At 37.7% G+C, this 23,477-nt stretch overlaps 1 protein-coding gene across 1 annotated transcript in view; it reads right to left on the bottom strand.

Annotated features, from left to right (window-relative positions):
* The window catches only part of ENPP2 (ectonucleotide pyrophosphatase/phosphodiesterase 2), a 97,811-nt gene that overhangs the window by 40,449 nt on the left and 33,885 nt on the right, over nucleotides 1-23,477 (bottom strand). Inside the window, 8 exon segments of the mRNA XM_081070896.1 lie at nucleotides 516-581; nucleotides 5,367-5,422; nucleotides 12,617-12,736; nucleotides 13,512-13,591; nucleotides 13,816-13,913; nucleotides 15,783-15,843; nucleotides 18,247-18,372; nucleotides 22,340-22,495. Of these exon segments, the coding sequence (XP_080927022.1) occupies nucleotides 516-581; nucleotides 5,367-5,422; nucleotides 12,617-12,736; nucleotides 13,512-13,591; nucleotides 13,816-13,913; nucleotides 15,783-15,843; nucleotides 18,247-18,372; nucleotides 22,340-22,495 (763 nt within the window).

The following is a 23,477-nucleotide window of genomic DNA, read 5'->3' as shown; positions in this document are numbered from 1 at the left end:
TATTGCATCTACCACCCCACCTCCCACACACAGACCGCCCCCAGTTTGGCAACTGCCTGGTACCATCTTCAGGAATCAAAAGTCACAAAGAAAAATCTGAACACACTCAGTCAGGTCTTTGACCCTCAAAATAATAGAGCACAGTGACCATTCACCCAGGCTATGCAATCTGCTGCCTGAGAGAACAACTCCACTAAACTGAAAAATCAGTCCTAATGCTTCCCCATCCTTGGGATGCTGTTGGTTCATTTATCAAAGCCAGGAACTCCCTTAAACTCTGCTGTAGTGGCCAGAATTAACAGCTGTAGTAATCCACGGAATTAAATGGTCCTCAATCACATATGTCCATTATATCCTTCTTAGGGAAGTAACGCTTAAGGCTGAGAACCACAAAACTTAATAATACTGAACCTTGGTTACACTTCTATTTCACAGTGTATCTAGTTTTTCACCCAATTTTAAGCTAAGATGAAAATATATTGAAAAAAGAAAGTCAGGGAGAGGGAAACAAATACCTTTCATTGTCTGGCAGGGTCAGCCACTGCAGTATTGTCAATATTCTCCGCTCGTGAGGGATGACCCTGGAGGGTAATAACAAGCAAAGCATGATGGGAGGTTGCCTTTCCACAAACTCCAGCCTGATGAGCACTTGCTCTTACACCCAGGCCAAGTGCTCTCTATTTACCACCATCTGTTTTCACTTCATATAAGGGCCTCTTGAATCAGTGTTTAAACTTCCATTTCCATTTGCAACATATTATATTGCTCAACCTCTGCCACAGAGGATAAGACTGGAAACTCTGATTCACAGTCAAATGAGGAAAAGACCCCAGGCTCGCAATCATTGCCATTTACTGGGTAAAGCTATTAGTTATGGCCACAGAGGGACCAGGATTTACAACCCCAATCTGCCTCTTGCAGGTGTTGTGACCTCTCTTGACCTTTAAGCCTCTTTCACCTCTCTCAGCCTCAGTTTACTCATCAGTAAAAGAAGGATAACAAGGCACACTGAACTTCTTGGTTGTAGGAATGAAATTAGACCAAACAGGCAAAGGGGATGTATAGTGCTAGCACACAGTAAATGCTTAAAGAAAATCATATTTTTATTAATGATCAGAATTTTGTCATTCTGTCTCTAGCTAAATGTCTTTAGAAACATGATTTAATCCGAAACTTACATTCCTCCTTTATAAATAAGGGGTTTAGAAAGGTATTCTTGAAATTCTCTTCTAGCTCTATAAAAATCTATCAGGAATGGGTACATATAATTATGTGACTGACAAAAAGGGTATAATCTTCATCCACAATGACTTTTGTGTTTAAGTCTCATTCTTCCATTGTAAATATAATTACCCTAAATCTGGTATTCACTTTAAGAGCTCTCGCTAACACGATAGCACTGTATCCTGGGCTGAGTTATGTTAAGATGCTCCAAAGCTGAGTGATATCTTTATTTATAGAGCAATTTGCTTAATACTTTCCTAACAAGGAGCACAACAGGCTTTTCTGCTCCCCCATCCAAGACTAGGCATTACAGCATGTTTATGATGAATTCCATCTAAAGCCCAAGTTTACTTGTGGTTAGTAAAAATTATTGTGGCCAAGAGTGAACCCTAGTACAAACTATGGCATCTGCGCAATAATAATGTGTCCGTGTAGGCTCATCAACCATAACAAATGTCCCACTCTGGTGGGAATATTGATCATGGGGGAGGCGGTGCATGTGTGGGGGCTGGGTTATATGGGAAATCTGTAACTACCGCTCAGTTTTGCTGCGAACCTAAAACTGCTCTAAAAAATAACCTCTACTAAAAATTTATCATGGGCTATTGGGTGAGCCATTTAAAGAGCCACTCTTGGTGGACATGAGCAAGCGGGAACAAAGAGAAAGACAAATTTTCAGAGCCAAGGTAGAAGGCTAGGGGTGGCAAGAGCTCTAATGAAGCAGCCTCCTCTCATCCCCAGCCCCACCCACACCAGCCTTTAGCTAAATCATGGATTTGTTCTTTTTCTGGCTCCCTCTCTGGATAAAACTATCCTACCAGCCCAGAAAATCACATTTACCATAAAATGAGTCCTAATTTAAATAAATTCCAATGCTATTGAATACATGTGACCCCATTTATTATATCCTATAACTGAATAAGAAATAGGCATAGCAAAGACAGGTTAATCACTTAAGGCATTTAATTCTTCAGCCTTAGAAATCTCCTGTATCTGAACAAAATAATTACATATTTTGAATTCTTTCCTAATTTTTAAAAAAAGTGAATACTGTGGCCTTTTCATTTTCTGTAACTTCACTACCTACTTACCATCTGCCTTATTTTATGTAATTGGTGTTAAGTCACAAAAATGGACTCCAATGAACTCACTTGATGCTAATGGAAAAATACAAGCTATTACACCCCTGAATGCTCACCCTTTAAATGCCTTCATTGGATGGGGTGCTTGACGAGTGTGGGAGGATGGGGCAGGGCAGGCAATAACAGCTCTGAGGCCAGAATGCCTGGGTTTGAATCTTGACTGCATATGTGTTGATGATGAACTTCGGAAAGTTACCTAACCTTTCTGTGCCTCTGCAAAATGATGGTGATAATAGTACCTATCCCATAAGGTTGTTGTAAGGATTAAAAAAGATAATACATGCAAAGCACTTAGAATAGGGCCTGGCACAGAGAAAGAGTTCAGAAAAATGTTAGCTTTTATCAGTAGATACTGGATTCACAGGTCCAAAGAGATGGTGCAATCATTCATGAAGTATTTGTTAAAAGCCTATTATGTTCAAGGCATTTGTGTGAATATAAATAGACAAGATACTCCTACCAAAACGACTTTCATGGAGGAGTCCACACCATTCTGTGTGTGGAACGATAAGCAGGGGATTATCATTTTCTGGACAGGGGTCTGAGTGTGTGTGTGTGTGAGTGTGTGTGTGTGTGTGTGTGTGTGTGTGTGTGTAAAGACTTCAAGATGTAAATTCATCCTAAGTGTCACCTTGGGCCCAACATTTTACCTCTCTAAGCCTTGGTGTTCTGATCTCAAAAATGAGGTATTGGACAAAGTGGTCCCTACACTTCCTAGGAGTTCTAGATTATCTTTGTAAAATAACCTCAGACCAAAAAGACATGAATGGCTCTTACCCAGTGTCTGAAATACAATTTCAAGTCAGCACAAACAAATCTGACAAAGGAAGAACGTATGTTCAAACAGAATGGGAAATGGGGTTCATGCTGCTGCCTGTACTATCACTGATTAATACAGAATTTGTCACGAGACCTAGTACATTAGACATGGTCAAAAAAAAAAAAACAAAGAAAAAAAAAGGAGGAACGGAAAAAGAAGGAATAGATGAGGTATTTAGTGATAAAGGAGAAGAAATAACCTTAGGACATATATAGTCATTGTCTCGTCAATGTTGAAAGAGATAGTGTGATTAAGAAAACACACCATTTATTGGTTGTTCTTGATGTACTAGGTATCATGTTAAGCATTTCAAAATAAGTTCACTCATTCTATCTTAACAACACCCTATGATAAAGATATTACCATTTCCATTCACAGATGAGGCCATCAATTTATTGAGAGATTAAATCATTTGTCCAAGGTCAGCAATCTATCTAAACACTCATATATAAAGGGAATTACTGCCCTCGGACATGAACTGACACAAAAGCATATAATGGAGCATCAGCAAAGGCTGATTGTGGAAGGAAATACTATCATTTAAAAAGCAAGAATAATTCTTGGTTGCAGAATTATCAACATAGTACAGAACTATGCTAACAAGATAGCCTTCTAAGTCTACGGTTTGAATTTGGTTTTAAATTTAAAATGTTTCAGAATGTCCTATGTATAGATTTCCTTGATATATATTGCATTAGATAACTGGAAGTCTGACCTTTACTTTCTTTTTATTTTTAAGTTATAAAAAGATATTTTTAAAAGTAAGGAAAAATAAAATGAACCCAAGTCACTTCCAAGATATAGAGATACAAGAATAATAGTCTGAGAAGCAAAGCAAACTATAGATCTCTTTGGAGCACACAAAAGCCACCTTCTTATAAGTGGTTTGAAATGTGTGGAGAAAATTGCCATTCAGAACCAAAACACTGGGCCTTTTCAATGAAACTTTGCAGCAGTTTTGGGGGTTAAGGGTGGAACTAAGTATTAATTATGTTGTTGGCTCCTCTCCATTTTGCTAGGAAGCAGGTTGTAGAGCAGAAGAAATCACTTCTATAAGCATCTATGAGGGTCAAGGGTTAAAAAATGTAACGCATAAAATTAAATTGGTAAATTGACACGCCATTTACATGAAACCATGTCATGTCTAACATACCCAAACTTAGTTCTCAATTCAGAAAATCTCTTGAAAAAAAGTGGGGAATGGGGGGAAAACTTTTAAAGGGATACTCTGTCTTAACTTTAAATCACCAAACCCATTTTCAACTTAGCCCTTCAAATCTGAAAAAGCTACTTTCATTCCTGAATGTGGAGAATATAGACAGAACCATTCTGGATTAATTTAAACCTGTGATTGCTGTCAGCACACTACTATTACGGAATAGTCAGATTTTTGTTAAGGAATATGAGGAAAACATGGAAACAGGTTTAGGTGGTTTTTAAAAAAAAAATGGAAAGAACATCTCAGTGGGAACGAAATCCCCATGAAAGTTGAAACAGATTCCTTTTCTTACTAAAGAGCCTTAAAAATAATCAACATGTTTACACTTTCATTAGGTAAGTCTTTTCTGTTTTATGAACACTAACTACTACATCACCTCTGTGGGGAAGTGGTCCGATGTTTCTGACTAGGAAAATCCTGGAGTTCAGTGAAAGAAAATGAGATAAAAACAGAGGTTTCTCCTGTCTCTTGTCTGGAATATCCAATCTCTAGACTTCTATATCAGCCACCTGAGACCACACTAGACTTTTAAAGTTGTAAACCCAGATAAATATAGCATGTTATCGTATATTTACAGAAAATGATAATGCAAACCACAATAAATAGTCTAAGAGAAATATACATTCCCTGGATGGCAAGTTACCCAAAACTTATAAACAGGCACAGAAAAACCTAAAGAATGAAAAGGAGAAGAAGAGAAAAATCTTCCTTACATTCTGTTAAGAAAAGATGGGGAAAAAGAGAGATGGGAGAGGAAGAAAGGGTAGGAAAAGGAGGAGAGAGGAAGGATGGAGAGACGACCTCTAAAAAAAAATAACTGGAGGATTATTTTGAATCATAAAATATTCAAACGTTCGAGTACTTTTACATACAACTGAAATTAAACAAAATTGAATTAATGTTTCATAAATTGAATCATAACTGTAATTTTACAAACTTTGACAAAAGAAAAGGAACTTACACAGACCAGAAGAATGTCCCAGCTTTCACCCCTTGCTTTGTGGCCGTAATCCATAGCTAATGAGGAAAATATAAGAGGCTTATAACATGTTCTGGGTTTGGGTCAAAGAAGAAAAAGGTTTTAAAATATATTACATCAGATATCTTTTGCTTTAACCACAACACACCATAAATTCCCCATTATTTGCAACCACTTTTTTTTTCACATCTGGAACTCAGAATCATTATTTCCATAAATGTTATTTGATACGTTCTCTGCAAAGGCGTTCAAAGGCTCTGCTATGATTCTAGTGGCATTTTTCAAACTTTTATTTCATCTCAAAAGTCTCTTCTGTACCTATTTTGTCTGATGATTGTTTGGAACATCACGCTCAGACGACAGCATTCGGTTCATCAAAGGACACAGGAGTTCGCCATATGTTTCCTTTACTATTGAAAACCCATAGAAGAGAACCCCAATTTGGCACACAGATGCCAGGATATGGGAACCCAGCTTTGTCTTGTTTTGTTTTAAACTAGGTGAATGAAAAGGGGGGAAAGGGGCTATTTTTCATTCTGGATTTTCCCTTGTATTGTTTCCTTAGCCTTGAGTAAATGGAATTTTAGGAAGACGTTCCTGGAATAAGTTAAGGGAACCAAGTATTTCATTCAGACTTTTTAAAGATTCTTTGCAACTCATGCTATTGGGAGATAGAAGATAGGGCGGTTAAGAACCTGAGCTTAGCACCCAGATAGCTGGATGTTTAAGCCTTGCTTCTGTCATTTACCGGCCACATGGTCCTCCAGCAAGTTACTTAAGCTCTCTGTGCTTCAGTTTCCATTCAAGTATAGATAATATTACCTAGCCATAGGATTATTCTAAGCTTTAGGGAGTTAATACATTTAAAGTCCTTAAAGCAGTGTCTTAGCATTTGGTAAACACTTGATCAAGTTTAATCTTAATTATTATGCAATAATGGAAATAAATGCTGGGGGTGCCAAAAAAAAATCTATACACACGACTTGTATTCATCTTTTGTTATCGACATATTTGAGTATTACCATTTTAATACAGCTTTTTCCTTTCTTAAAATGTGTAGACATTTTTTTGGCATCTCTGTATAATCTAGTTATCCTAGGAACATTAAAAACAGCTTAGCATGGCCAGTGTCCCATGGAACAGAAGCCTGTGAGAAGAAACCCACTCACTTTAGGAGGAAAACAGAAAGGAGAAGTGTGGCTTGTTTGTTATAAAAACCCAAGCAAGAATGGCCTAGGATTGCAGCCACTCCCTTTTCTGGTTTCACTGCATCCAGACTTTTGAGAGTATCTTACAGACTCCAATGAAAGCCTTTATTTTATTTTATTTTTTTTATCAAAGGGGTACTGGGGAGGTGTGGGGGCATTGAAGAGCTTGGCCATGGTTTCAGAAAGGCCTGAGACACCTGGCCTGGTAGAGTTCTGCAAATATTCCCAGCTTCTTATGGAGGCTGGGGTGGGGTGGTGGGCTGAAAATTTCCAGCCCCCAAAATCACAGCTGCTGCAGCTGGCACATAAGGGATGGGGCAGGAGAACATATGCTCTTTCACACCCTCTCAGATCTGTGGAGTCTGAGCTGCTAGTGGGTATCATCAGCATGGGAGGGGTGGGGTCCTCATCCCTTTGGGATGGATCAGAGATCTAAGGATCTCAGATTGTTCCAATTACCCTGCCAGGGTTTGGTCCAGAGTATCTTTCCACTTTCTGTACAAATGCTGGTATGCCCAGGTGACCCCAGCCCCAGCAGGATTCAAATATGTCTTGGGGTTTCATGCATTCTTATTCCAGCACCTCCACTAGCAAGAAGATTCATTCAGACTAAGAGCAGGACAGCCCACAGATGCCTCAAAACCACACCAGATCCTGGAGGGACCAGTTTCTTATGTTCAGTAATCTAGTTCCATGCTTATTTTAATTTCAGGGAAACAAGCTTAGTGTATTCCTATCCAAAACAACTTCCTATAAAAATCGAGTTGCTTGATATTTCCAAGAAAGTTGCCCTACACAATATTTGGCAGATATGAAAGGTAAGATCAATCTGGGGGTTTCTAATGGAAATTTTTTTTTTTATTGCAACTTTGTCAGATGATGACCCTGCACTTTCAAAAGTTGTGCTGGGGAAGACATGCTGATGTTGGCATTATCTGGGCAACAGGAAGCCCTATAAATAACTTTTAGCTCAGTAACACTCAAGGAAAAGGATCACCAGAAGCAGTCTTTGCAGGGGTGTAAGGGGAGAGCCTGAGGAGAGAAGATGACAGAAGTGGGTGTGCTAAAACTATCACGATGACAAAATCAGGATCATTTGTTCTTTGTGTTTTTCTGTTCTTCACAAAAACTTTAGGGACAATTCACATTTTTGTCATCAGGGGAAAAAAAAAAATCACCCAATTGTATAAAGCAATGGGAACTACAAAGACAATTTAAAGGTTCAAAATTTTTATTGTTTCCCACAAAAAGAATTCTTCTTTTATTTCTTCTCACATACAAAAAAAAAAAAAGAAAAAGAAAAAAAAAGAAAGAAAGAAAGAAAAATTCTCTCTGTTTGTTGGTAAAAGTCATGTTGACCATACTATTGAAAAGAAAATTGGGAGCCTGGTCAGAAAAGTGTGAAAAGTGAACCAATAAGACAGAAATTTAAAAACACACTGAAAAATCTCAAATGAAAAGACCCTAGCAGTAAGGAAGTTGATCTGTCAAGTTTAGCAAATGGTATGAAGTTAAAGCATAAAGTTCTTAAGTTAAATTAGATCATAAGCAGCTGTAAAAGTTCCTTTACACAGGTCATATATATATATTTCAGAACTCAGAAGTTAAATCTAGTAATTACACAGAAAGAAAGAAAAAGACATTAAATCGTTGGTCCAAAAGAAGAAAACTGAAAAGGAGCTTCTGGGGCTATAAAGAGAGAGAGAAAAAAACTAATTCCTAGTTCCTTGTTAATTCAGAGAAATGGAATTATGATTTCTCTGATTTTGGATGTAATATAAATTTCCTTAGAGATTGGTAAAACAACACAGCTAAGAAAAACAAAACAACAACAACAACAAAACCACTGAGCTGAAAAGACACTGGGGTTAGCCTTTCTGCCTTTATTTCCAATACTTCTTCCATTTCCCCAATTTATCTAGAGGCAGATTTCAACATTTGTGTCCTAGATGCTACATTTTAAGAAGGGGACAAATGGGAATATTATTGTACCTTCCTAACATGTTATCAGGAATAAAAATAATAATAATAATAAGTTTTCGCACTGGTACTAGAAGGATTTAAATGTGACATACAACACTTTCTCCAATTAAGTAAAGTATGCAGCTGTGGGAGAAGGGGAGAAGTTTTGAAAAAAAAGCAAAACACATTTGTCAAAAACATGACTTATGAGTGTAGTACTGCTAGCAGCTCTTTGCGGGGAGATTATTCCTTTGCATTCAAAGGCACAGAGCTAGAATAAATTGAATTCTGGGAGACCAAAGGGATGGGTGGGGCCCTAGTATCAGCAGGAGTAAATCACTGAGATTCAAGAGCCAAAACAAAGGATGTGAGGGCTGGCAGAGGCAGCAGAAGAGACTGTGGACCAGTGTGGCTCTTTTCAGGTGGTCTGGGCCAAAGAAGGTAAGTGATGAAGTACAGGAAGGAAGATAGACAAACGGGCAGAAGCGATCAACCCAAAACACAGTAGTGGGATACCTAAATGTGTCAGGCTGTGCGTCAGGTCCTGAGAATAAGGAGATGAATAAACCCAGTCCTTACCCCCGTGAGGACCACAGTCTAAAGCAGACATGCCCATACTTTCAAAAGAATATGGTCAAATTTATGACAGAAATAATATGAAAACCCAAAGGAGGGTCCCTGAGCTTAGGTCGGGCTGGGGGAGCTTAGTGAAGGCGACCTGGGGACAGATATTTCAACTGAAAGCTGAAAGAAAAATAAAAGTCTAGCAGCAGAGGGGCCAGTTGAGCAGAGTCCATCCTAAGTCTGTTCAGATATAGTCAAAAGAGAAAAAAAAATAGATGTATAGTAGGATATGGAAAAGAAACAACAGAATAAGGAAATGGTGAAACTCCTGCAAAGCACGCAAGGCCTCTCACGAGCAGGATAACAAAGTAGGCAAAAAGAGGTAAGTGAATGACTTGCGCTTTCCATCAAGCCTGTCCCGTTGGCCTGGAAGCTCACTGCTATTCTAATGTCGTTCTTCTTCTCTTTGCTGTGTCTTCCTTGAACACACCACCTTTCTTGCATTTTTGTAATTCAGTAGAAGACCCCAGGACACATTGCATCACAATCCTGGCAGAAAATGACAGTAGGCCTCGCAACTGACAAGTGATGAGACGGCATCTGGCCCTCTTAGAAATGCCTTACTCCAGAAATCACGGTTTTAGAGGACTTGTATCTTGGTGGCCTGTGGTCCTGTTCTTCAAATCTCCACGGGTAATGGGTCCCCTGGAGTCTCATGCATCCACCTTGCTGAGTCCAGATTTAAACTGAGCAGGGAATTTCCCCACTGTGATATCTTAGACTGAAGAGATTGCAGGATTATAGCAGAGAGATTTTCTAAAGAAACATACCCACTTATAAAACCCTATTATGAGTACGGAACCTATCTCTGTAATGAGAAAAAAGTAAATGCGACTTTAAAACAACAACAACAAAAGAATCTCATTAAAATACATATGAGAAATGTAGGGTCATACAGTGAATGATAGCTTTTAATAAGCACACTCTGAAGATCAACAAATTAAAAGCAGACTGGACTTCACTGAAGTGGCTACATCAGGGTTTAAAAACAAAAGATGAAATTAAATTATACAAATTATTTTTGGAAGCCTGAGGGTGAGATTCAAATTTTTCGATGCACACTGTACAAATGCCTCATCCCATCTATTAGGTTTTAAACTAGGATAAGAGTGGTTCTTATTCACCATTTAATCTGACTCCGACATTAGTTAGCTAAATGTCTTTCATGGTTTAATCACTTAGTAAAAATAAATTGAGTTTAATTTAATTACCACAGATTTTAATTTTTATACATATTTTTATATTTTTATTGTCAATTTTTTTAATAAATATTTTCTCTGCTCCAATTGTGGTTTTTTTCCCGCTGATCATTTTGTGAAATGAACAAGCCTCTGAAAGGATATGTAAATGCTTGCAGAATATTTAGTAAGGCTCAATTTTTATATATTTATCTTTTTTTTAACTCTTATACTGTAGTTTCTTTTTTTATCTTTATGAAATTTATTGGGGCGACATTGGTTAGAAAATTACATAAGTTTCACCTTTTTATAATACATCATCTATATAGTGCACATAGTTTCTTATACTTTCTCTCCATATGTTCTTCCTCTATGTCAAATTTCAATAAACTATGTTTTTAAGTTATGGCTGCTATGCTCTTTGGAATTCATATGGTGGCCTCTTGTTCAAGAAGATAGACAGAAACACAAATCAGTGTCACCACAAATCTTGGTCAGCACTAGGATAGTACTAAACTTGGTCAAATGTGTCAATTTTGAGAGTTAGGGAGGAAACAGGCAAACAGTCAGAACAGAGACTTCACTTCATTGGGCAGGTTAGTAGCATTCCCTCGGCTCTGTTTCTGCAGAAGTTAATGAATATGTGGACTCATCTTCTGAGTCATGCCAACCCACAGGAAACCTAATGTCAACACTGGGTGTAAGGTGATCCAATTTGATAAAATTACTATTTATCTCTATAGCCTTTGTGGTTCCAGGCAAGTTTGCTTCCATGAAAAAATTAATATAAACTACCAACTAGCAGTAGCTTGACAGAGCTCTAATTTCAATCATTTTATTTACACATAAACTGTTCCTCTATCATAAACTTTGTTTGTGAAATCCGCCCTGTAAACAAATTTCGCTATGTTGACAACCTAGGTCATCAGAGACCTCTGGGAGTCCAGCCTGAATAAAGACAGCAGAATCAGAACCTCTGCTCTAAAGAAGCACTTCTACAGACATGCAACAAGTCTTCCAATGTTTATTTTTTTTAAAAAAGTCCATATTTAAACTTGCATACTGATTGGTTATGCAATATGAATATTTTTATCACAAATGACCTTTTCTCATAGAGCAATACCATCTGTTTTTCTGACTTTATATTCTCTCTTTTGCCCATAGACTGTAGTGAACATTTCCAGATATGAGATCATTTAGGGATGGTAGCTACATGGACGTGTGCAGACACTGACCACTGTTCTTACCAGGAAAGATTGCACAAAGATCTCCCAGTTCTCCCAGCGCTCCAGGGAGCCACAGCCCCCAATCAGAGTTGACATGAGATGGAGCCATTTGCCATCCCTCTGCATGTTTCTGATGGACTATGTTTTTGTGGGGTACTGATCCTTCTACTCAAGGTCGTGTGCCCTTAGTTCAGCTCTGCACATTCAACAGCCATGGCGTTAGGTTGCTGCTTTGCTCATGTCTGACGAAAGCAGTTACCTAACCATACACACAGTCACAGAAAAAATATTACGTAGGAAGCCACCTACACTACTGTTTACTTTTTGCTCAGCCATTTGATCTGAAGTAAAGAGGAGAATTTCTTTCAAAATATTAATTTGCTGGGACAGAATCAATGTAGGACTCCACATTCTATATGGAACTTCCAAGAGTTTGAAATATGGATTACACAAAATAATTCATGAATTTACTGTCAGTTTCATTGAGTTCACTTTTTTGGCAAGTTTCCCTGTTTCTGTTCATATGTCACCTATACCAAAATTAGGGGGTAATCATCGTCATTGACTTCTGTTTTTCACTGCACCCCCAAATCTAGGAAGTCATGAAGATCTGACTATTCTTTCTTCAAAATGTTTCTGAAATTCACCCCTATGTCACTATCATCCATTACTATCACCCTAATGAAGACATTTATCATCTCACAGTTTTATAATCATAACCTCACATACACACGTATATATCACACATATATATACACCCAGACATATATATATATACACACACACATTATGTATGCACATGTGTATATCCACACACACATATAAATGTTATATACACATATATATTATGTACATACATATATATTATGTATACACATATATACACATACATACACATATATATATACACAATATCAAAAAACAGAAACATTGTCACATATGAGAAAATTACATGCACTTTTTTCACAGGTAAAAAATGTGGGGATGAAATGTTTCAATGCACAGACACACACACACAAAATCACAAAACTTACCGGTTGACCTCCCCACCATCTGTGATTAAATTTCTCTCTCCCTCGAAGATGGAAAGTGGCATCAAATACAGGGTCATACATTGAATTGCCAACAATTCCATGTGATTCTGGATATAGCCCCTTTGTGTAAAAGAAAATTGATTGTTAAAATAACTATAATAATCTACATATATTAGTTCTACCATAAATTTTCTTAGCATAGGAAGTTTTTTTTATAGCAATATTTACTTTCCGAATTTATGTAAGATATATATAACCTTTATATGTTTCTATCTGAACAAGAATATTATCTATGGACTAATTATAAGTCATTTGAGAATCTGGACATGACTATAAGAAATTTAATATTTTTAACAGTTGTAACTTAATAAGATGAAAATTTTTGTTACCATAAATTAACCTTTAGACTGAAATTTACTTATATGCCTCCAAAGAAGGTTCTATTTCTAAACACACTTTTCCTTTTTCCTAAGTTCTACTACCCCAAACAGCCCCCTAAAATAATAATAATAAAATAAATAAATTAAGTTTTTTAAGAAGAAAGCAAAGCAGAATTGGAAGTGTCAGAAAATTAAAGCATAGCAGCGCTGAATTCAATATTTTTATTTGAAAATTCAGAAAATACACAATGGATCTTGTGGTTTATGAGAGAGGTTTAATGTTTGTGTTCAGATGGAACTGTAGTTGAAAAAAGGTTTCAGTTTTAAAGTTGCAATGAAGTTTGGTCACCCACAAAGTTTAAAGGGCATTTACTGTGACCAACTGAGGCAGATAAGATGGAAAACAGAAAAATTTTCTTTGAACACTATGGAAGCTCCCTTTTAAAAACCTCCCTTTAAGTCATTTCAGAATGAAACCAGCCCTTTGGGTCCACATCATTTGAGAAAATACTTACAGTGGCCAAAGTGTATAAGTTGGGGAAAGTTTTTGTTGGATACACGGGCCTCATGTAGGGTGAGTGTGTGCCACAAGACCCTGGAAACAGAAATTCAGATATTAGAACAAGAGAACCACCAGAAGTTACTTCATGTATGGAAACCCATTTTTATCTACCAAATGCATGTGTTCCCTTCACTTTTGTACTTCAAACAATAACATACATTTCAATCCACATGTGCATGGATCTCAAAGCCCATAGCTGAGCGGTGACTGTGCAGTTCATGGATTACAGATGAGAACACCGTAGGAAAAGGACTTACTTAGTTTTTCAATGTTAGGCATGACCTTGCTGCCTTTCTTCATGTATGATGCTCGGAAACCATCCACAGAGAAGATGATTAATGGAGGGCGAACAAATCTTAAACAGAAACATATTAAACTTCAGAAAAACGTATCGCCACAGAGTTTCCATTATGCTGAATCATTCTCAATAATTGGCACCAAGAATTTCCATGATGAAACTACGAGTGAGGATATCTGTACAAGCCTGGGCTTCCAGCCATGTAACATTGGTGGCAACTGAAGTCCAGAGTGAAGTGACCAAAGTCATAACACAGCCAGGGAAGGGACTGGACTCCAGATTTCCCCTACCATATTTCCTCTCCTGCTGCCTCTCACATTGCAAACAACGTTTGTCACAATGTAAAAAGCTGTTGTATTTGCCTGGAATAGGTGTTTTCCCATTTGTTACCTGGAAAACTATTCAGGCTTTAAAACCCAGCTCAAGGTTTCCTCTTCTAAAATGTTAGCTGCGCACACTCCTGAGTTCCTTTCAGATATTATTTCATACCTCTTTTATCATTGACATATATCACATTATAGTATAATAACCTGTTAACATGTTCATTTTCACTAATTGCAACGCACAGTTGGTATCTTATTTATCTCTCTATTTTGTAGACACGTAGTAGGGATTCCATAAATATTTATCACATACATTAATGAATGAATGAATGAATGAATATCAAATTAATAGCAGTAGCACTCCTGTCACTAGAACTAAGCACTAATAAAAAATTATTTTAGGTTTATTACAAAATAATTTCAAAAACAATTAAAATTATTGACGATCTCTAAAAAAGTTAATAAAGAACTAAACTATCCATCTGACTAGAGCATGGTCTCATGAAATAGGCCCTTTGTTATATTCTAAATACATAGTTGCTTAATCAGACTTGAGAATACTAAACTATGTACAGAATTGTTTCTAACAGTTAAATAATAATTCAGCAAGTTTAGGCTTAAGTTTATTTGAAGCCAAATAATAAATAAGGCATATTTAAAATGAGTCACATATAAAGCATTTAGAATAATACTATATGAGTTCATTCTTATCATTCCCATTGTCATTGAACAGGGCTTCTACCACTTACACTGTTTTTGCCTCAAAAATAACTGAACACATTTAAAGTCAGAAACTGTTGTCATCCCATTCTAAAAGTCCAAAGAAGTTCAAATGGCCCGTTAAAATTAAAAAAGGAGACACAAATCAAGACAATATCTAAATACTTGGATTTTGTGTCCCAGGCTATACTGCCGAAAACAAAAATACACACAGACAAATACATTAATGAAAACACATTTGTTGACAATTTATTTTCTGCCAGGCATTTTAAGGGTCCATGAATTTTCAACAGTTTCCTGGAAGGCATAATAAATGCCTTATGCTGGTCAACCTGAACTGTGGGGTGTCACTCAGTTTTGGCTGTACCCCAGCAAAGCAGTGCTTCAGTGCTTTGTCAAGTTTCTTCAGCATCTGGTAGGAGTTACCATCTTGGATGATATTTTTAAGACGCTCTACAGTCCCCCCCTCCACTCTCTCACCCCTCCACCCTCCCCCACCACCACCCCACCCGCCGACAAAAAAAGGCAAAAGCAGCACTTCAGGAAAAACACTAAAAAAACAAGGCCCTGCCAGAAATGTTTCTTTCCTTCTTCAGTGACATTGAGATATACTTTGTAAAATCTGCAGCTAAGATGGAATATAGGGGATATTCAGTCTCTGACATGTGCAGAGGTCATAGGAGAAAAATAAATTTTTTGTAATTATACTGCTTCAAGATGTACATTCTAGCTTTGGACTGGTCGATGATTCATAAGCACCCAGACGTTTATCTGAGGAAGGGGATTTCAGTTTTACATCATTTTTAACCATTTACTTACTCCTCCATGTTCTCTGATATTTTACCCACTAATACTTAAAATTTCATACGATTCATACACTTACCCTGCAGGACATTCTGGCGTCTTTATTTCCTCACAGTCATCATCTACCCAATGGGACTCTCCTACAAGGAAAATAGGTACATTTATTGGTGAATCTCATTTACAATGCTATCCAGATGCTTGAAGAGTACAACTCCAGGACCTGTGTTCTGGTTGACACTGGTGGTTGATGGGACACCAACTAAAAAGAACTTCTGAAATCAAATCTAATGTCTGGTTTGGTTTCCTAAAATACCCCCATGCATGACGGGATAGCTAACGTTTAATAACCCCAAGTGGTTATATGTGAGCCTTCAGAGTCTAAATGGTCTCTAGATAAAACACGAGTGGTTCAGTGAACAAAATGTCATGTTTGTTTCCCTCCAGAAATAAACTATTTGGTCATTAGATGGAACATTCTTTTCTCAGCCACTAAACATCACAAAGCCATAAAAAAGCATGGCACAACTTCCCTGTATTTGGGGGGAAAGGCTTCGCATACTCAGGGATGATAGATGGAAAACTGTAATGGATTATTTGTCAATGGATCTGTGTACAGCCCTCAAATTTAGGAATAAAAACCAATGCTATCTTTCACTTTTATCTTCCACCAAGATCTGAGGGCATAAATCTATGTCTTTCTTGAGTTCCTTTATCAAGAATAGAGAACAGAAAAAAACTTAGACAAAGAAAATGAGGTTTTCTTTCAAGAAAACAGAAATTATCAAAGAGTATTTGCCTTAAAATGTTCTAAAACAAACAACAATTATGATTCTTCAACATAGGTGTAAGTAAAATTTGCGACCAAGACTTTGGAGATATTACTCCCATGTAAAGAGCACTGGAAATCTCCTAGTCAGCAAGGATCTAACTATTGACAACTGTGCAAGTAAGTGCCATGCTTCTTAAAATGGGGAAGCTTTCCCCCACTTGTAATAACCCAGGGCACACACGTGAGCCTCACAAAAGTACTGCAACTAGAATTTTAAACCAGCAAAAGCCACTGTTTAATGATTCAATGACCAATGATACCAAGGGCTTTTTCTTTATTTTCTCCTCTGATAGTCTTTGTGGCTTATTGGTACATTTATTACACAGGGAAATAAAAGGGAAGAGGAAATAAATTCTCAATCAAATTTATGCTTTATCAACAGTTACAATAATTGTCTGCGTAGAGGAAATTTTCCAAACTCAGGATTACTGTAATATCCTCTTGCCACAACTGGACACTACACATGTTTCAGAATTGATTTGTTTTTTCCCCTGAAATCTTTTTTTAACTTTTTTTTCAATTACAGTTGACATACACTATTATATTAGTGTCAGATGTACAATATGATGAGTAGACATTTATATAACTTATAAAGTGATCACCCAGATAAGGTTAGTACCCATCTGACACCATACACAGTTATAACAATATGATTGACTATATTCTCTATGCTTAACAGAAACTCTTCTTGAATGTTTCATATTACAGCTAGAAAGAAGGACTTAATTTAGACACTAAAAAGTGACTTGCAGGGGCGGCCAGTTGGCTCAGTTGGTTAGAGTGCAGTGCTCATAACACCCAGGTCGCCGGTTCAATTCCCACATGGGCCAGTGAGCTGCGCCCTCCACAATTAGATTGAAAACAATGACTTGACTTGGAGCTGATGGGTCCTGGAAAAACACATGGTTCCCCAATATTCCCCAATAAAAATTTAAAAAAAAAATGACTTGCAAGCTTTACATAAAGATTCTGGGATCTTTCCATTAACTTCTATAAGTGGGTGCCATGGCAACTTAACTCCTTAAAGACGGAAATTGCATCTTTTATATTTTTGGTAGTCCATTGACTAGTATTTATTATTGGAATAAAACCATCACATTCTACAATCAACCATCCGAAGTCAGCATACCTGCATGGATTGCTTTGGGGTAGAACATGAGCTGCTTGTGCCCTTATCCTCTTTACCAGAGGGTACTCCCCTCTCAGGCTGCAGCTAGACCCCAGTTTACAGCTGACATCTAGTGGGTATGAAAGCCAGTCCTTCTTGTCGCAGGATAAGAACTCTAGGATTCACTTTCCAGAGCCCACAGTAGAGTAGGCCAAGGAGAGATTTCCCCAAAACCATGCCCTTGCTTGCCTCCCCTTAATCCCACTTCTTCTGTTCCCTTACACGGTTTTTCTGCACAGCCTCCCATGTCCAGAAGTCCTGTCTGAGGCCCTGCTTCTAGGAAATCAGACCTAAGGCCAAGACAGGAACTTTAGAAATCTCTTCTCATTACTATGGTTCTACGTCAGTATGGACTTTGGGGTTATTTCACATCATTCAAATGCAGGAAGCAAAGCGAAGGAAGAAGTAGGAGATATTAAAAAGCACACCACATTCCCTCCTTCCAAGCCCATATCCATGGTGTTATACCCCCAACATCCGGGACCTCCTGGAGCACCTCCAGTGTGTATGCTTTTGAAGCTCAAGCCAATCCAAGGAAACATGTACCTTTGCAAACCACTTGGTAATTAGTACAACAGTCTCCCCTGGCCAAGCAGTCGTCGGAGCAGTGACAAGCATTGTCTTCATTTCTTACTTCTCCGCATCTGTCCTTCGTACATTCCCAGCCGCCAGCTGAAATCGGCACAAGAAAACACTTTCACTGCTTCTCGCAAACCAGATGAAAGAGGCCACAATCGCTTACAAGGGTTGCCAACAAAAAGAGCTAGAATCCCACATCATTTAATCTGCTTGTGAAATTAGAGTTGGCTTGAGGCCCAGGTGATATTTGGAGGACTTACACATAGAACGAATGCCTAATTTTTCAAATCAGAGTGCAAAGCCAAACACAATCGGGCTTCTCTAAAAAAAAAAAAAAGGGGGGGAACCCTTACTGTTTGCGAATGGGTCTAACATACCCAATAAAATGTATGGTTTGTAATACGGGGTATATACCAGTGTAGGCACACTCACTGTTGCTCAGCTCTTTTATTTTCTGAAGTAGCTTTACTTAACTTTAATCAGCTCGATGTAAACACAAATGATAATGCCACTAAATGGCCTCTCCCTGCAACAAGATGCACCTGGAGGTTGAAGTCCTAAACAGATATGAAGAGTGTATGGGGATATTAACAACACTCACATTTCCAATCATTGACCAAAATGGGGCCCTGTCTACAATGACAGGTCAGAGTCCCCACTTTCAAGGAGGCCAGTAGATGGGTTACAGAGTTCTGTCTGAACATACTTGATGGAGAGTCCATGACTCAACCCTACCAAGAGGATACATTCAGAAAAGGAATATTTTCATTTTAAAGAGAGTGCTGTATTATTTGGTTTGACTTTTTCATTCACTAGACAGTAAGCGCCAAGGCAGGAAAACACACATCTCCCCTTCCACTATTATATCTCCAGTGCCCAAGAATGCGCCTGGCACATAGTAGGTATGCCTTGAACACTTATTAAGTCTAATTAAAAATTACCGTGAAAATAAAATATGACTCTTTTTAAATTCAGGATTGCTGTATTGAGAAACTTCATAGTTCATTCATGTATTCAACAAATATTTCTATTATATTTGCCACGTTCTAGGTGCTGTGGAAGTTGTGAAGAACGAGAAAGACATGGTTCTGTCTTCATGGAGCTTCAATTGCAATTAGGACAGACAGATCATAAGCAAGTAAACAAGACCATTTCAGCTTGTGCTAAGTACAGTGAAGGAAATCACAGGATGGCATTGATAGAAAGTGACAGCATGGGGTGGGGTGGGGCGGTAGTTGCTGCTCCTTGAGGTAGAATGATCAAGAAAGACTTCTCTGGGCAAGAGGACACTTCAAGTCTTCCTCTCTTCAAATATGTCATAAGTGGAAAGCAATTATTTTAGAAAGCAATGCTGCTCCTTAGCAATGGCGTACAAAGAGATAATATTGTCACTGAGTAAACAGATAAAAGAGGTATTAGTCGCCATGCTAGAAAATCATTCAATGACTGTTTAACGTCCAGTCTTTTAGAATTATCTTGCATCCTCGTTGCATTCTCTGATTTTTTTATATCCCTGATTTACACTGCCTCACTTCCAAGCAGATTAAATACTTTGAATTCCTTTATCCAGGACCCAAGGGTTAGCAATTTTCCAAGGCTGCTTTGGCTAATAGAGATCATGGTTTGTTTTTTGTTTTTCCCGATTCAAGGATAAGTCTATCTGCCAACATACTTTTTTTTTCCTCCCCTAATTCCATAAGAAAATCCCTTTGCTTACAAAAAAGCATCACTATTCACAAGCTAGATTTAGTGAAGAACTACTGACTTCATATAAGAATGAAATTTTAAAAATTCAGGGTTCAGAGTGAACTACAAGCAAGGAACTACAAGTCAGGTGGATAATTTTCAAGGCGAACGTGAGAATAAACAAAACATATTTAACTTTATTGTATAATAAGAAAGTTACACATAAGATCAGAAAAAAAATCTTTAAAATATGAGGATATCAATTTAAAAAATGAGAATTCCTGAAAAGGAAGTGGTGAATGTCTCTTGTGCCCTCTGAGAGAAATATAAACTTTGAGAAGTGTCAATGCAACTTTGAAAATGCATATATACTTCGATCCCCAAATCCCACTCCTAGGAATTTATCTTAAGGAAAGTAGACAAAAACATGAATATGCTTGACTAATGTTCATTGATAATAATAGAGAAAGTGGGGGGAAAATTTAAATGCCCATCAATTACTCAATGAAGTAGGTTGGGTTTGTTCAATGGAATACTAAGAAGGCATTCAAAAGGATGATGTGTGTAAAGATATATAAATACAGATACAGCCTCAAATGCATATAAATACACACTTGTATAACTATACATACATACGTACATTCTAAACACACACACTCAGGGTAGTCAGGGTTTACACTGAAACAGATTGTGCTTATCTGTAGACAGTGCTTGTGTCAGCGTAAGAAACGCTCAAAGACTTTGATTTTCTCCTTCAACCTTTTTTATTATATTTGATTCTTCCACACAGGGCATAGGTTATCTTTATACATAGGGAAATAAACTACTTTAAACCTGTTGCTGTAGTCCATATTTATTAAACCTGGGAAGAAAGCCATGAGCTACATTCAGAGAGAGCTAAGCTACTAGTCAGGAGACCCATGACACTTGGCAAGGAGCTCTGAGATGAGAAATCCAGAGGGCTGGGATGACATGTTAGGGACACGATAATCAACAAAGAGAGGAAACATCAAATGGCAGTTAGTTCCTCAGTGCCAAGCAAACACAGACTGCTGGTTTGAAATCATGTTTTAGAGACAAAGGACTCTGTTGGGACATCTGTTCCTTCCACACAACCAGTTTACAAGGTTCATTTAACTTTTCAGACCCACACTAAGGAAACTGGGAGGAGTTCCAAAGGAAAGTAACCACCCCATACACTCACATGGCCAAATGTTTGGAAAAGTGTATTATGCAAAAAAACAACCTACTAACACTTTTCTTATATGGGGGGCGGGGCTGGCAAACAAATCAGAATGAGTAAGGGATCTGATGTCAGTTTTCGTATAAATGAAGAGTTATTTCCTCAGTAAGGGTGAATAATATCTCTGTTCTAATATCACGAGAAAGAGCAGACTAATAACAGTGATAATGAGTTAGATTTTTGAATGAATCCTCTAACCGTAAAAGTCTAAGAATGAGGAGAAATTTGTCAAGGGAGCGGTGGCATCTCCCATTTAGGGGTTGAAGCACTGGGTTGATTCCCATGTTTCTCAGATTTGAGTGTGATATTGCCCAGTGACATGGTGGGACCTTCAAAGTCTCATCTGCAGTGTTGGGCTTTGGAAACAGAAGAGATGGAATGGCAAAAGTCTCCGAAGGGGCTTTTGCTCAACTCTTGTGCATTCATTCAGAAGCCTATATATTCTATTGACGGTTCCGGTAGAGAAGAAATATAAAGAAAGTCAGGACGATTTTAGGGCTACCCAGAGCTTACAACCCTAAGTAGAATTCCATAACAATTTTCTCCTTGCACAAAGAATGGGGAATAACATCAGAGTAGACCAATAGTCACTATAAGATCAGATAAAATAAAACAAATCCTATAAACTGTGCAGACAGGTACAGATAGATTAACTAGATAGATGATAGATAGATAGATAGATAGATAGATAGATAGATAGATAGATAGATAGATAGATATAGATAGATAGACAGACAGACAAACAGACACACAGACAGACAGATAGATAAAAGAAAATAACCCAACACTTTAAGAATGTGCACAATTTCAGCCCATGTGCTCTAGAATTGAATGCAGGAATTGACAGAAAGAGACAGAAATAATGAAGATGAAAAAAAAAAATGCCTGACCACAAATATTTCCAAAACCAGCAAACAACAACTGCAGGTGCAAACAACCTTCTTTGGGTGGGCTTTGTGTGTAAACAACAGTCACACCGGGTGTGTCTGTCATACAACTGCAATCATTCAAGAAATAAAACTACAACGCACAGTTTGGTTTGGCAAAAGCAGGGTGGCAATGCCAGGGTGTACCACGGCAGGGGGGGTTTAAGCCACCTCTTCGAGGCTAAAGGACTTAAACGTTGCATACCTGTCTTCAAACAAAGCTCATCAAAGTCATGACAGCAACTGGTATAGCTTTTACACAGGTTGTCACAGCGACATTCTGGGGGTCCCACCTCTTGAAGCTCAAAGCATCTGCCCTTACAAGATCCGGAGGTGTTTGTCCAGGGGGAGTCTGATAACACTGCAAGATATAAGAAACAAAGGCAGTGAGGCTGGTGAAGGGGTCATATCACCTTGGAGGTGATACTTGGGAAGTAGTACAGCGTGGCAATGCAGTCAGACTCTGGCTGTGCAACCTGGCGCCATCCCCTGCTGCTAGCGACAGTCCCTCATCAGGTTGTTGAACTTGCTCATGCCAGTTTCCTCATCTGTATAGTGCCCGGACCCACAAAAGTAATTGGAGGTTATAATGAGCATTAAATGTAAACATCCATGCCCAACACTTAGCAGGTGGTCAGACATATAGAAAGTGTAACAAGTTTTGACTATCGGTCTTATTACTTTTTACAATTATTATGATTACTGACCTCGGAGGGTTAGTGTCTCTGTGGATTCTAAAGTTGGCCGAGACAGAACAGAAATTTGATCTATACGCTTAGTAACAATAGTTCATTTCCCTGTTTTAAAATCTATAGTTTCTTGGTTTTTTTGTAGGGAAAATTGGGCCTACATGTTCTGAGCAGAGTCTGAACATATGGAATTGGAGATTTTGAGAGGCTTTCAAAATCTCTCCCAACCATAAAATCGACACCTGTAACTAGAGTTACACAAACACAAATGCCACAGTCTCAGCTTGTGAAAAATAAATCATCTTTCATTATTTCCATATGATATGATCGTAATCTAGAAATCTCAAGTTTCAAATGAAAATGTGAAAAGAAAAAAAGAATTAAGTGAGATAATTCCACAAATTTGTAACATACAGGCAATATAAATTCAAAAATTAAATGGAAGTTCCATTCATTGTAGTATTAAAAGAGAAAATATCTAGGTATAAATTTAACAGGACATATAGAACCTACATGAAGAACACATTAAAACACTACACAAAGATATTCTAAAGGTTTTAATTAAATGGAAAGACATACCATCCTGGAGGTGAAAATATCAATGTTATAAAAATATCAGTTCTTCCTAAATAAACCTAAAGATTCAATACAATC

The sequence above is a fragment of the Rhinolophus hipposideros genome (genome assembly GCF_964194185.1).
Source record: "Rhinolophus hipposideros genome assembly, chromosome: 13".
Lineage (NCBI taxonomy): Eukaryota > Metazoa > Chordata > Mammalia > Chiroptera > Rhinolophidae > Rhinolophus > Rhinolophus hipposideros.
This window is presented reverse-complemented; position numbering and strand designations above follow the sequence as displayed.